Here is a 15,520-nt window from a genome sequence, read left to right on the forward strand (position 1 = left end):
TTGATCTCATGAAATGCATGCTGCAACATCAACAGTTTGCCATTTATTCTCATTTTGTTGTGCCCACGCTCTGTGCTCTACCGGATGGAGTATGGCTCCATGGTGATTCAACCCCAGGGCGATGACTGGGTATATGGTGTACACCGAGGCAGTGCGTATCGTTAAGAGAAAAGCTGTGGCCTTGCTCTCAGTGGGATCGTAGGTGAAATTAACCAGATACCACCAGGATTGAAATTTTTTCTCAAACTCAATTGCGTTATCCCATATTACTTTTTGGACTTCAGTGGGCAAGGTGCCTTGTTCACCTTCCCTTATGATTGTGGCTGTCATAGATTGCATCCACAGTTGGGCTTGGGTACAACTAAGAGCCAAAGAAACATTGTTTTGGGTTGTACCAAGTGCATTTGTGATCAGCTGATGGTCCTTTTCACCTGTTTCTTCCCACTGAGGCAATATATTCAATAAAAGCCATTGGTGATTTCCCAATGCTGATCGAGAGGACTGTAGAGGATGTTTTAATTTGTCTAGATCACTAGTAGTTGTGAGTAGTTTCTTTGGAAGTATCTATACTATTTAAGACTCCCAGTCCTGTTCCTAAGATACCAGTCACATCTCTCTTCAGTCGTTGTGAGGTGGGAACAGTTCGTCTGTCCACGTACAGTTCATCTAAGGTTCCTGTAAGACACAAAAGAAAAGGGAATCTGCTCGGTCTTCTTTGAGCGACGGGGTCAAAAAGGGGGCGAGATCCACCGGGTGCTGATCCGGTGTATCTTCCCTGAACAGTCTTTGGCTTCCCATGCATGGGGATTTTGGGGAGTAGCTAGCACCATTGGTACTGTGCCAATTTGAGGCATTTTCACTAACACAGGTTGCCCAGGGTGAAATTGTCCTAGGTATTTTCCTGGTTCATTGGGAACTTTTGGAGTGATGATATTGGCAGATACACAGAAAGCTTTCATTCTAGGACAGCCATCTCCACTCCGTTATTGAATTGATAGGTGGCATCATCCCATCGCAAATGCCAACCAGGTTCATGAGTTTTTGCAAAACGCATAACCAATCCATTGGTGCGTTCAACAATGCCATCAGCCTGAGTATAATAGGGAGTATGAAATACCCATCGAATGCCTTCTTCTTTGGCCCAATCTTGTACCACCGAAGCGGTAAAGTGTGAACCGTTATCACTTTGGATTGCCTCAGGAAGGGGAAGGGTGCGGTACCACCCTTGTAGGCCTTTCACTGTGTTGTCCCCGGTAGCTGATTTGAAGCTGGTGGCCATAGTGAGGCCAGAGATAATCTCCACTCCTACTAGGATGTCTCTTTTCTCACCTGATGATCTCAAGGGCCCAATACAATCAATTTGCCAGGAATGCCACAATGGTTTCTTGTCCCGAATGGGTAAGGGAGGCGCCTTACTCGGATGATCTTTATTGAGCCGTAGGCGACATTGTGAACAGGCAGTTACTACTTGTTCGCACAGTTCAGCTGATACAGGCCACCCCCGGGCTAGTCCTTCCTGATACACATCAGCACGGCCTGCGTGGCCACGCTTAACACGTAACCATTCGACTAAGCGTTCCCTTTCCCACCATCATCTACAATGTCAATTTGCTGCAGCCGCGTGAGGCTATCTACCTGTTGGTTGAACTGAGCAGTGATCGAGTTCGAACGATCATGACCTTTTACCCAACCAATGTGCAATGCTCTCTGCCCTCCTCTTTCTAACAGTTGCTTCCAACTATCTGTCTCCCAAATTGGGACTCTGTTCACCTGCCAATCGTTGGCTGTCCAGTGTCCGATCCATTCAGTGGCTCCTTTAAAAACAGCATATGAGTCAGTGCAAATGTGAGTAGCCCCATGTCGTGCAGCTAGTAGGACAGCTCTGAGTTCCCCTACTTGCACGCTACCTTCTCCTGTTTCAATTGCTCTTTCCCCCGTTGCTACTTCCAGTGCTACGGCTTTGTATTTCCACTTATCGTTCTCATGGTGAGACGACACATCAGTAAACCACACTCCTGTAAGATCACTGCCTTCTTTCAGAGGAGGTGCTTCTTGGATTGGAGATGGTCTGTTTGGTGGGGATTGGAACAATAGGGCACCATCTATATCCTTCTGGAGCTTGGATACTTTAACACTGCCTTCAGAGACTGGCATGATTTCATTAATGCCTTCGAAATAAGCATACCACTTTCGAACTGTGGGTTTCTGGGCAATGCCGGCGGGTGGTGCTGTCCCTTGACGGACCACATCTAGGAGACGAAAAGGGCCCCGAACAACCACGCTTTGTTCTCTCCTTATCTGCTCTGCTCGTTGCAATGCTCGCACCAGGGACAGTAAACCCTTCTCAAGGTCTGAATATCTGCTCTCAGTATCATTGAAGGAGTGAGAGCTAAATTCTAATGGTCTCTCCGGTCCTGCTGGTCCCTTCTGCCACAAGTTACAATGAGAACCATGTTCACTGAAGCCCCATTCCACATGGACAGGGTCAGTTGGAGGGATGGGGCCAAGTTGTTGGAATAACCTTAGCTCCTTTATTAGCAATTCCAGTGCATTAGTATGTTGTTCAGTCCACTCCCAGGATCTACCCTTTTTCAGCAAACAATAAAGGGGGCGAGCAATGATGGAAAAGCCAGGGATGTGTTTACGGCAATAACTTAAAGTTCCCAGAACTTGCTGTAACTCCTTCGTGCTGGAAGGATTCTGTCCATGCTCTATTTTTTTCAGGGTATCCTGAGGGACAGAAGCAGCTCCCTTAATCCACCAGACCCCCAGGAATTTAACTTCCTCTGCGTGTCCCTGACACTTTGCGTCTGGAATTTCCAATCCTAAATCCGATAATGTTTTTTGGATGTTTTGCATCATGTCTTGTACACTTTCTTGGCTCTCTCCCCCTATTAGGATGTCATCAATATATTGGTATATCGTACATCCCTGTGAAACAGGAATCGCTGATGGCACTTTAGCTAAAGCATTAGGAGCAATGGTGGGGGAATGCTTGTATCCTTGTGGAAGTCGGTTAAAATATATTGGGCTCCTTTCCACGGGAATGCAAACCGCGCTTTGTCCTGCTCAAGGAGGGGAATCATAAAAAACCTGCCTTTTACATCTAAGGCAGCCATCCAAGGACGGGCAGCTCCTTTTATCATTGTCACAATTTCCGCGATATTCGGAACCGCAGCGGTCAGGGGTGCAGTGTTGGCGTTTAACTTTCGGTAATCTACTGTGAAACGCCATTGCCCGGTTGGTTTCTTTACTGGCCACACCGGTGAATTATAAGGCGAGTGAGTGCTCTTAATGATGTTTCTTTTTACTAAATCTGATGCCACCCCGTCTGCTCCTGCAAGTGCCGCTGCAGGCAGTGGGTACTGCCGGATGTTGGTAGTTGTAGAGGGAGGCAAAGGTAGAGAAGTTTCTAACAGGCCCAATTTAACTGTGTCTAATCCTTTTTTGCGTCCTGCAAAACTCCACACAGTTCCATTCCACCCCTCGTGTAGTTTTGCAAACAACCTAGTACAGGGAATCACAGATGTTGCATTCTTCGAGTGCCAGCCGCGGCTGTATTCTACCTCAGAAGCCTCTGTATTTTAGGACTTTCCTTCATGTGTGAACAATGCTGTATTTTTGTATTCTTGGCCAATTTAGTAATTATTCCACTTCCCTAAAACCAAATCATATGACTAAGCCGCTCAACAGTTGCCCAAAAGCTGCACCTGGTTGCCCAGGGGCTGCAAAACCTGCCCATGGAGGGCAGTAGGTTGTGCAGGGCAGGATCTAGGATGCCATGTGAGGGTATTTTCTTGCCCAGGGCTGGCCCCGGCTTGCCCATCCACAGCAATGCGTTGCCCAACGGCTGCATCAGGTTGCCAGAGCGGCTGCAGGGAGTTGCCCGCGTAGAACCCGGTTACTGAGCACCCTGCGCCAGCGGCAACGCTGCCCTGGTTCTGTGACACAGAGGGCACTGGGGATGCTGCAGTGTCTGGCAGTGCTGCCACCCAACCTGACAGCACAGCACTGAGTAGCAGCCCCCCCCGCACACCCCCAAGCCTCTGCAGGGTGAGTATGTCCCTGAACTGGGAGGGAAAAAAACAGGTCATTCTCCTAATCCCCCTCCATATCTCTTCTGTCCTCTAAATGTACCCAGATGAGGTGGTCGGGGGCTCCTGTCGTTGTGTCCGTGTTCAGGGGTGGCACAAAGTGTCGCCCTGGGATGGCTTATCCCAAGGGGGATGCAGGGGCATTTATTTCAGCTGGAAATGCAGGGAAAAGTAGCCCTGGGCCGTTCCCAAGGGGTTTTCCCTCCCTTTCCTAAACGTGTGTCTGTCAGTGTCTGAAAGGGCAGAGTTTATTTGTGGGGGTGGGAGCCAGGGAAGCTGCCTCCCACCCTCCCAAGGCTGTTTCTCAGGTATAAAGCGGCACGGAGCTAGGGAAAGCGCCGTCATTTATCCCTAGCCGGGAGAAAAGGGCTGAAGGGAGCGGTTTGTGGGAAGCGGCACACACGGTGGTTTTTGTTGGACCTGAGCGCAGACATTTCGTCCTCGGTTCTGCCAAACTGCCTCGGAGGGTCGTGTTTGCGAAAGCTTCTTTTTTTGCTAAATTTGAGGGTGTGAGTTTCCTGCTGCCTGTCCCACAGCCACTCCCATCAGGGATCTTGCTGTAGCACACCCGTGTCCTCGTCTTCCCCTGGGGCTCCGAGCCAGGCTGGGAGCAGTGGGGACGGGACGGTGTTAGGGGAAGGACACGTCAGGCTGGCTACAACAGCCGTATTCAGGGACTTATTCCTGCCCGTGGGTGACACTTGTAACCTCACAAGAACTTCGTACCGAGCACCACGTACCCCTCCGGAGTGTTTGTCCTCAGATGAGGTGTGTTTGGTGGCCCCCTGCGTTATATGGCTGATAACCATCGATTGACAGCCTCAAGCTGGAGAGGACAATATGCAATTCTTGGTAGCAAAATCTTCATGTGTGGCCATTCCTCCTAGGGCTACTGCAAGGCTGGTGTTTCCCAAGCGCTCTGAAAAGACTGTGGGCCATCTCCTTCCCACGCACACTGATCTTACAGCAGGTGAGCCATCGACACCTTTCCTCCTTTGCAAGGCAAGAGGCGGCCCCTCTTTTGAGGCTGAAATAGGGGTGTGGGGGGGTCAAATTTGGATATAGTCCTGCAAAGCTCAGCTCACCTGCAGGCTCCTCACTCCAGCATTTAAGGCAAGGGAAGATAGAGGGGGTGAGGATGGAGTCCCTCACCCACCCACAAATGGCGCTGGGCCGGTAGCAGATGTGTGTCCAAAAGGGACGCAGCTCTCGGGGCTGGGAATGGAACTTTTACAGAGAAAATGACCTCTGGAGTATCAGAAGATCAGCAGATACGCCAGCCAAAAGAAACAAAGGAACAGCAGAGAAGGAGCAACTCCAGTTTGACTGGATTGACACATTTAAGGAAAAGGAAGGCACGGTATCTGTCATTCTCCTTACGGCCGTGATTTGTTTTTCTCCACATTCCAAGACCTGATGCTAGACACTAACAACAAAGTCAAACCCTTTTATATACAAATGTTTGGGATGCTGTCAGGAGGGATTTGTTTTCAAGGGGTTTAGGCCTGTTCAGGCGCTGTGAGGGCGCTCTGTGCATCGCTGTTTGTGTTTGAAGTTGCGGGTGTTGCTGTAAGAAGTAAGGCAAGTGCAGGAGGTTGCTGAGGTTGTCCTCTCTCTCCTCCTCTGTGCAGGACACGGACGGGACACACGAATAGCAGCGGTGGAGCATGGAGTCTGTCGGCTCTCCCTTACCAGCAAAGTTCGCCCATCCCAGAGCCATACCCACCAGGTTTCTCCCTGCCATCCACACCATGGCGTCAAGCTATAAGAACCGATTTCCTTACCGCCCCTTGCCTCAGAGCTACAGCCTCCCCTGGATGCCCAGCACCTACTACAAAACGGCTGCCAGCAAACCAACTTTGGCTGCCTTTTCCAAGAGTTCCCAGGGGATAACCGCCGGCGAGAAGCTTCCATCTGTTTCCACCAGAACCACCGTCTTCACCCAGTACACCCCTGAAGACTGGTACAAGTCCAACGTGACCAATTACAGGGAGTCGGAGACCTCCCAGAAGAATGCGGAGCGCCTGAGAGCCGATACCTCCCGCATCATTGACCACAAATACCAGCAGACCAAGAAAACGCAAGTAGAAAGCACCAAAAACCTGGGAGTGCGCGCCAATGACATCGCGTTTTGGAAATCGGAGCTCTGCCACGAGCTAGATGAGGTGATCGGGGAGACCAACGCGCTCACAGAGGTGAAGACCAGGCTGGAGAGAGCCTTGGCCGAGGCGGAGGCCCCTCTCCGGGTAAGCACCCGTCCCGGCGCGCTGCAAGCTGTAGCCTACTGCTGAAACATCTGCAGCCCTTCAAAAGTCTCATTAAGTTTCACTGCAGCTCCGGAACGTCTAGAAAGCTTTTATTGAGGCCATTAGTTAAGTTAGTAGTAACCAAACCCCCCTTGCCATCTGCTGGATCCCCTATCAGCACAGGCTGAGCACGTCAGAGCAGCGTTGGCTTAACTCAATATTTTTAGAAGCCGTACATCCAGAATCCCAGTTTGGGAGACAAAAGCCCGTGTCTTACCACGAGGCTCTGGCGAGGTGGGCGTCAAAGCTGACACAGGTCCCCCGTTTCAGCTGTGGCTGCACCAGGGACACGTCTGCTCCCTCATGATGGTTTAATGCTGATGTTGCAGCTCGGCTGCTCCTTGTCAGCAAAACCAGCTGCCCCGGGCCACTTTTTTCCCCTCTTGTCATCTCCGTGCCCACCTAGAGTTTCATTTCTTGCATTATTGGAGATGGGGACGATCCCCATAGAGAGCCCTGCCCCTGCAGCCAGCGGTGATGGCGTGTCCCCAACAGGTCGCTCAGGAGTGCTTACTTCACCGGGAGAAGAGGATGGGCATCGACCTGGTCCATGACAACGTGGAGGAACAGCTCTTAACAGTAAGTTGGGTAACTCAGATCATGCGTTGAAGCTATTTTTACCGGATTTCAAAGTTATGGGATTTGGAGCACTGATCACCTGCCTCCAGCAGCCGGAGCTTCACAAAGGCAATGGGTTTGTGCTGAAGTCAAGTGAGCTGAGAGCAACACACTTCCTCCGGTGGAGCTGAATGTGTCTCAGAAATTCAGCCTGGGCATTTACACCGAAGTCAAGTCCATCTCCTCTTGTCCCGTACGGATGGGATTCCTCCTGGGGAGGAAACCATTTTGGGAGCAAAAAGGGCAGGTGCTGATCTGGGGACGGAGGTGTGTAGTGGTCCAGGGAACCACTCTGCCTGTCCACACCAGGATGTGTCCCTGTCCGTGCAGTGGGACTAACCACCGCTTGACACTGAGGTCAAGGTGAAAAAATCCTTATTGACCCACCCTGAAAGGGAACGCAAAGGCCGTGGCTGCAGCCACAGCACCCTTCTGTCCCCTCCAGGGCGCTGGGCGCAGGCTCAGCTGCGAGTTTTCCTGCCTGTTTGCTTTGGGCAGGAAGACAAGCAGGCAAGTTCTTGCTGTGTGCAGGGTTGGAGAGGTCCAAGGGGAGGAGTGTGACCAGGACGAGTGAGTATGGACGCTGATGGGGTCCTCTTTTGCCTTTGCCCAGGAGGTCGATGTCATCAGGTCGTGCCAGGAGAAGATGCAGCAGTTCCTGGACAAGGCCAAAGCCCAGATCACGTAAGGAGAAGCGCCTTCTCTCATGTCGTAGGGCTGATGTGCATTTGTGGTCACAGCAGAGCCCCAGCAGAACCCCAGCAGATGTGAACCCCCAGAAGAAGCCTGTCTCTCCCCACACCCCGCAGGCGTAAAGCCCATGGAGGCTCCATGGCATGCGGGCGGTGATGCTCGTGGGAGGACAGAGCTGCGCGGGGGGGCCGGGAGCTGCTGTGGGGAGTGGAATGGGGAGGAAGCCATTCCACCCGTACATCCCCACCGATGGCTGCTGTTTGCATGTTGAAGGTCCAACCGGGTGGCCCAGCAGAATCTGGAGAAGGATCTGGCCAACAAGCAGGTGGCCCACCGGATCGACGACAGGTGCCACCACCTGATGAACACCTCCCACGGCATCAGTTACTACCGAGGGGTGGAGCAGGTCGATGCCACGTGAGTGCACGCTGTCGGTCCCCAGCAGCAAGCTGTCCCCGGGATACGTGGTGCCTCTCCCTGGCAGGGAGCTGCTTGTCCCCAACCCAGATCCATCCGGCCTGGAGACACCTCCCTCAGAGCGGTCATTTCTCTCCGCTCCCCGGAAAGGGAGCACAACCCTCTGCTGACAGTTGGATGCCAAACATCCAGAGGGTGAAAGCCAGTCCCACCTCATTAAACATTCTACCAGGGGTTGAGAGATCAGCCTGCCAATTAATTCAGCTGAGCACCTCTGCTGAAACAGCTCACTAAGTTTATGCATATTTTCAAAGATGTGTCTTAGTTGTTGCCAGGCGATGTTTATACTTTTCAAGGACTCTTTTCAGCTTCCCATAGAAGTGAGGAGGAGCATAGGCAGAACAAGGGAAAGGCCAATGGAATATTCCGTACCATAGATGCCATGCTCAGGATATAAATGGGGGTTGGTGCGGGGTGGGAATATGCGGTCGGGGCTCGGGAAGGTGCCAGTTCACTGGGTGGTGAGAGTGACTTGAGTCATTATTGTTATTATAATTATTATTATTGTTATTATTATTATTATTATTGTTCGTTTCTGTTATTGTTCTATTAAACTGTCCTTATCTCCACCCATGAGTTTTTCCCTTTCCCTTTCCCCTCCTTTTCTGCCTCTTCTCCCTTCTGGGGGGGAGGGGGAGAACTGCACCAGCGCACGCGTGGTCCTGGCTGCTGGCTGGGGTTAAACTATGACATACAGTCCAATTAAAAGTGTAGATTTAAGCTATAGTGAATCCACGCTGCTCCCTGGAAGGGTCCATGCCTGCCCACATCCAGCTTACCGGGGGCCTCTCCTTTTCCCCGCCAGGATCTCGGTGCCGCAGTCCTGGGCCAAGTTCACCAACGACAACATCCTCCGCTCCCAGAGCGAGCGGGCGGCCTCCGCCAAGCTGCGGGACAACATCGAGAACCTGCTGGCGGTGACGGACAGCCAGATGTGGCGGCAGTTCAACGCCGTGAACGTCGCCTTCACCAACCGCATCGCCGAGACGGCCGATGCCAAGAGAAAGATTCAGACCCACCTGGCCAAGGTAGCCGGAACCCCTCCCTTTGGTGTGACACTGTCACTTCCCGGTGACACCTCCAAAGCGCGACCCTCCACGCAGACCTGGCCCCAGCAGAGGAACGGTCACCACAAGAACCTGGTTATAGCATCATTTAGAATCATAGAGCCATAGGATGTGTTGGGTGTGAAGGGACCTCTCAAGGCCACGTAGTCCAACCCCCTGCAGTCAGCAGGGACATCTTCAACTGGATCAGGTTGCTCAGAGCCTCATCCAGCCTGGCCTTGAATGTCTCCAGGGATGGGGCCTCCCCCACCTCTCTGGGCAACATGGGCCAGTGTCTCACCACCCTCAGTGCAAAGAACTTCTGCCTAATGTCTCATCTAAACCCGCCCTGCTCTAGTTTAAACCATTGCCCCTCGTCCTCTCGCTACATGCCCTTGCAAACAGCCCCTGCCCAGCTTTCTTGGGGACTTTCTTCTTGGAGCAGGATGAGTTGGCAGTGTAATTTCATCCCAAGGGATACTGCCCATTGCTCATCCCAGCTGACAGCCTGCTAGCACAGGGATTTCCAGCAGAAAATGCCAGCGCTACTTGCATCAGCGCTAGTTACTTCAGAGGCGCTGGCTGCCCTGCAGAAGGTCTTTACTGGGACTCTGCTGGGGTGTCTGCTGTGGGGCTTGCAGCTTTGCTGCTCCTCCAAGGACGTGTTTTCGGTCTCAGCACTCTGTGGTTGCTGCACAGGTATCGGTGTGTTTGCTCCGCCAAGCAGATGAAGTGGAGATCAGCCATGGGCAGCAGGCTCGCACCACTGGCTCTCATGGAAAGCTGCCTGAAAAGTGCTCGGCACAGATTAACCGAGCAGAAACTGGGCTTGCAGCATCGCGGGCTGGTGCCACATCCTTCAGCGAGCATCCACCAAAAACCTGCCCTCTGTTAGTTGCTAGTGATGGACGATCAGTTCCTGCAAGCAGTAATTTTGGGGAGCGGGTAATTCAGTAGATCCATCACTGCTCCAAAACCTCCTCTGATGTGACAGCAAGAGCAAAGAGAGGCTTTTCCCCGCAGAGAAACGGCTGCTGGATCTGTGCCTCCATCTATGGCAGAGTGAGAGCAGTCTGAGCCCGGGGCCTGCTAATTGAACTTGGTTTTTTTCTGCAGATGGATGGCAGAAAAGGGAAATCCCGTTGCCGCTGGAGAATATATTTGTTAAATTTATGCATGTGTTTCTTTCTTACGCCAGACAGTGCAGGAAATATTCCAGACGGAGAGGAATATAGAAGCCATCCAAAAGGCCATTAGGGACCAGGGGCCTCCATTAAAGGTGGCTCAGACCCGGCTGGACGAGCGCACTCGGAGGCCAAACATGGAGCTGTGCCGGGACACTGCCCAGCTGCGGTAAGGCAGGAGCGCGGGGCCGGCGGGGACCTCGAGGGCTCACGGGTGGTAGCACTCGGGAGCATCGCTGGATGACAAAATTAATCATGGGGGGTTGCTTTTTTTTCCTAAAGAGTCCTTCCAGAAGTGCACCGACATAATCAAAAGCAATGAGCGGGTATCCCAGCCTTTGGGTGCTGGGAGAGCTCTGCGCCCACAACGGAGGCTGTACCCCATGGCCGGGGGCGGCCTGATGCCACCCCATGAGGGGCTGGATTTTTCCTACTTGCGTCAACCCCGTCTTCTCTCCTGCCTGCTTCCCGGTGGCTGGATGGGCTCAGGTTTGAAGGACAAGCCCTTTACTCTCCAACAGGCTCATGCTGAGAGCTCTTAGGTCCTTCCTTTTGGGTAACTGCAAGGGTGCAGCTGCTGTGCAAGGTGCTGTGTCCAGTGCTGGGCTCCCCGGTTCCAGAAGGACAGGGAACTGCTGGAGAGGGGACAGCAAAGGGCTACCAAGAGGATGAGGGGACTGGAACACCTCTCTTGTGAAGAAAGGCTGAGGGATTTGGGTCTCTTCAGGCTGGAAAAAAGACGCCTGAGGGGGGACCTTCTCAACGCTTATCAATACTGAAAGGGGGGGTGTCAGGAGGATGGGGCCAGGCTCTTCTCAGTGGTGCCCGGGGACAGGACAAGGGGTAACGGGCACAAACTTGACCATAGGGCGTTCCACCTCAACAGGAGGAGGAACTTCTTTGCTGTGAGGGTGGCAGAGCCCTGGCACAGGCTGCCCCGAGAGGTGGTGGAGTCTCCGTCTCTGGAGACATCCCAAACCCGCCTGGAGGCGTTCCTGTGCCACCTGCTCTGGGTGACCCTGCTCTGGCAGGGGGTTGGACTGGGTGATCTCCAGAGGTCCCTGCCAACCCCCGCCAGCCTGGGATTCTGTGCACCACTCGGAGAAGCAGTGAGGGCTGTCCTCACCTCCCCTGGGGACACTGGAAATCCTGTCAAGGACAGAGGGAGCTCTTTGGCATTGCACCCCGAGGGGCTGTGGAGGATCAGGCACCCTGAACTTCACACCTCCTCCTGGCAGCCCGCTGGGTGAGGCTCCCTGGGAAGCCTTTTCAAAGCAATTTAAACCCAGCCCCAGAGCCTGTTTAGCATCTCTCACGCCATCCTTTGTTCCATCCTCCACTTGTTTCACCTTCGCTTTTAGCCTCTCCCAGCTGTCCTCTTTCGCTGCGTGTGCACCCGTGGGTGTGGGGAGGACCCTTGCACGGGGAAATCCAGGAGGGGGAGCCAAGAAAGCCACAAAACCAAACAGGAACAGGAAACGACAGCTGCTCGTCCCTCTGCTTGGTGGCACCACCTGCTCTGGCAGACGCGGCTACGCGTTGCCAAAGCCTTTGAGCAGACGTTCACTGTGCCTCCGCGCCGAGACCCCGAGGAGCTCTGCCCTCAGGTTCCCCATGGATCTGCCACAAACAGGGGGGGTCCGAGTGAGTCTGAGCACGCTGAAGGGGGAAAACCCATGCAACAGGGGCCCATCAGCAATGCCATGCTAGAAACCACCCACGTGATGGGACTTCTAATGAGGGCTCCTTGCTGTTTTCCAGCCTTGTCAACGAGGTCCGCGACATCCATGAGACAGTGCAGACTCTTCAGCAGCAGCTGAGAGACAGCCAGGACACCTTGCAAATGCTGGTTCGCGCCAAGGCCATCCTGCAGCACGACCTGGCCGTCAAAGCCAACTCCCTGTTCATCGATGAGGAGAAGTGCATGGCGATGCGCAAGACCTTTCCCAGCACCGCGCGGCTGCTGGGTCCCATCTAGGCTGGGCTCAGCCCACCCCACGGCATCCATTGCCAGAGTTATCAGTTTTCTCTATATGTTATAAATAGTACACGATTAACCTTCTACTTCCTGATGGAAGCCTGGCTACAAATTAAATTATCGCTTTGAATGTCACATGGTCTACCAGGAGTATTTTTTTTTTCCCTTTGGTTTTTCTCTTTCCACTGCTCTTTCACGGCGTGCCAGAAAGTAACTGAAAATATCCTGGATGCAACTAAGAGCAAATCCACCCACGGGGATTCATTCCTACCCATTCGGTCTGCGATTTTAGGAGAAAAAGTGTCTCATCCTCCTCCTTTGGAGTCTGATGTGGAAAAAGCACAGGGTGAAGCCATGTCTCAAATCACCTCCTGTCCTCCATGGGCCTTAGTGTGGCTTTTAGGAGGATCTGCCCCATGACCTTCCCAGGCACAGAGGTGACGCCAACAGGTCGGTACCCTCCTTTCCACCCTTTTTAAAAATGGGTGCATTGTTTCACTTTTTCCAGTGCCCGGGGACTTCACCTGATGCCATGACTTTTCAAATACCACCTTCTTCCAGGAACACCCCTTGTTTCCTTTGGGGTATTGCACTGGTGTTTCCCTCTTGCCTCCTGTGACCTCAGGAGCCCCCGGCTCATCTCTCCAAGACTTCAAGCATGAGGCAGCGTCACCAGCGCGTCTCAGAGCAACAGGCCCTCGCTGGCACCCTGTCCCTCCAACCTTGGCATCTCATCCCACAGGGACAGCCCCATATTGTCCCCCTCTCCCTTCAAGCCTTGTTTAAAGCTCTGTCAATGAGCCCCGCTACCTCCTGAGCAAAGACCCTCTTCCCCCTTGGAGGTGGGTGGGGAGACACTGGCCCAGGTTGCCCAGAGAGGTGGTGGAGGCCCCATCCCTGGAGACATTCAAGGCCAGGCTGGATGAGGCTCTGAGCAACCTGATCCAGTTGAAGATGTCCCTGCTGACTGCAGGGGAGTTGGACTAGATGGCCTTGAGAGGTCCCTTCCTACCCAACACATTCTGTAATTCTGTGTACTTTCTAACCACTTTTTTGGGGAAAATATGTCAAGGGCTCTCAAAAGAGGCAGTTAAAGCACTTTAGTTTCAGCAGAGCCCGTTTTGATGTTGGAAATAACAATGCCAATGATGTAAATTAGCTAGCAGGAGTTTGGAGTGAGGCTCCCTGGGTGTGATGGTGCTGTTACCTGAAATAAAAGCTCTCGAAATCAAAAGTAGTTTAGAGAGGAAATACTGCTTTATTTGCCACCAGTCTGAACAGATCCTCCACAGGGAGGTCCTGCAGGCCCAGGTGCCAGAGCATGGCCAGCAGCAGTCTGCGCAGGACCACGAAGTCGATGGCCCTGATCTTGGTCGTCCTGATGGCGACATCCAGCAGCTGGGCCAGGCTGAGCTGGGCCATGGCTGCTGCTGTGCCGGAAACGACAGAGGGACCTGAGCGGGACCTGAGCTCCTGGGGGAGTGGGAGAAAGAGCTGCCCAGGGGGCCCTTTCTGCCTGGGGGAGACTGGGATGGGTGGGAGGGATGGGCAGTCAAAGCCTTCCTCCTCCTCCCCTCGTCCTCCTCCTCCTCCCTGTCCGCGTCCTCCTTGTCCTCGTGCTTCTCCTCCTCCTCCTCCTCCTCTGTTGCCTCCTAGCAGCAGAGTGGTCACAGCGGCGGTGGTACGGGTGACAAGGGACAATGCAGCGTCCCCCGTTGCTGGGCGATGCCCCGCTCCCGGCTGGTCCTTGGGATGCGGTTATCCACAGGCATGGGAGAGGCCGAGGGTCCCGGCTGCCTTTTCCACCTCCATCCCTGAGGCGCAGCTGGCGCAGGCTGATCTGTGGCCGCAGCCAGCGCAGCCCGAGCCCGGGCAGAGGCAGCTCCCTCGCAGGGCTGTCCCGGTCACTCAGCCCGCTCCGGTGACACGTCCCGCAGGAGACCAGGCCCCGCTGGGAACCACCACGAATATTTTTTTTTGGAGGAATCGAAGTGCAAGACAGATTTTACCTTCTCCCTTAGACATCAAAGACTGCTGGTGACAGCACCAACTCCCTTTGGTTTCTAGCATCTTGCTCCAAAGCAAAGAGCCACAGAAGCAGGGAAAAAGAAATGCAAATAAACACGAGCTGCCAGACAAGCCTAGGAAGGATTCAAACACTGGGAAAATCTCTGAATCCGAGTGATCCGTCAGACAAGTACGTAGGAAAAGAATCAGCAAGAACTCCTTTTCCCTTACAGCCCTCCAAGCCCGACCATTCCACAGTGGGGGCACTGCCATCTCCCTCCTTCGGTGAGGCACTCCAAGAGAATTCCCAGGAAAGGAGGCGGGTGGGGAAGCAGGAAAGGGAGCAGAGAGTTGCTCTTCTAAAAGATACGAGAGATCCGTTTTCAGGCACTGGAGCAACAGCCACAGCTGGGCTCCGAGCATCCAGTGGGGCCAGGGGTTGCAGGTGTGGGACGCAGTTGGGATCCCCGGTGACTGGTCCAGCTCTTGCAGGTGGCTTGGGACCCCAGAAGCATCCGTGACCCACCTGATGCCCACCCTCTCCTCTCCCCGGCAGATGGAGGTGCGGCAACCCCCAGCAACACGCCGGCCACACTGCCCAACTTCCCGGGTGCTCTGGACACGTTCTCCAAGCTGTGGACCTCGAAGAGCCTGCAGAGCATGAACAGCCCCATCCCCTCCATGGCCTGCTCCCCACGGGCAGCTGCAGCCCCTCTGGACATCCTCGCCCCATGGCCACCAGCCCACCTGGCCCCCGTGCCCCCCACCTGCCCCCCCCGCAAAGGCCCTGGCCACCATGGACGGCCAGAGACAAAGCTGGGTTGGTGAGGGGGGGGAATCGGGGGGTCTGGGCCAGTGTGTTGGGAGCGGGGAGTCCCCCAGAAACACACGGGAATCATTGTCTGGGTCTTGTTGTTATATTTAAGTAGAAGCCTCTCCTCTGCCTTACAACATTCAGCACGGCTTCTTGCACAGACCCCCCTGAACACCCCCTCACCCCGTCCTCCCTCCCTCTGCACCTCTGCAGGGCAGGGGGGAAGCAGAAGTGGGGGCTGTGATTTGTCAACGTGATGCCCCCCCCAGCCTGTGAGCACCGTTCCTGGCCCTTCCCTGGGAA

General features: G+C 53.9%; 1 protein-coding gene across 1 annotated transcript; it reads left to right on the top strand.

The window, feature by feature from the left end:
* Positions 1-5,761: 5,761 nt before the first annotated feature.
* Positions 5,762-12,381, top strand: LOC128917767 (tektin-3-like; the record flags this gene model as incomplete). The annotated part of the gene is made up of 7 exons (XM_054221198.1): positions 5,762-6,340; positions 6,896-6,979; positions 7,632-7,702; positions 7,985-8,128; positions 8,994-9,216; positions 10,433-10,587; positions 12,180-12,381. Coding segments are annotated over exons 1-7 (1,458 nt in total), but the record flags the coding sequence as incomplete, so codon positions are not given.
* Between the last annotated feature and the right edge of the window lie 3,139 nt (positions 12,382-15,520).

Source organism: Rissa tridactyla, chromosome 15 (genome assembly GCF_028500815.1).
Source record: "Rissa tridactyla isolate bRisTri1 chromosome 15, bRisTri1.patW.cur.20221130, whole genome shotgun sequence".
Classification (NCBI taxonomy): domain Eukaryota; kingdom Metazoa; phylum Chordata; class Aves; order Charadriiformes; family Laridae; genus Rissa; species Rissa tridactyla.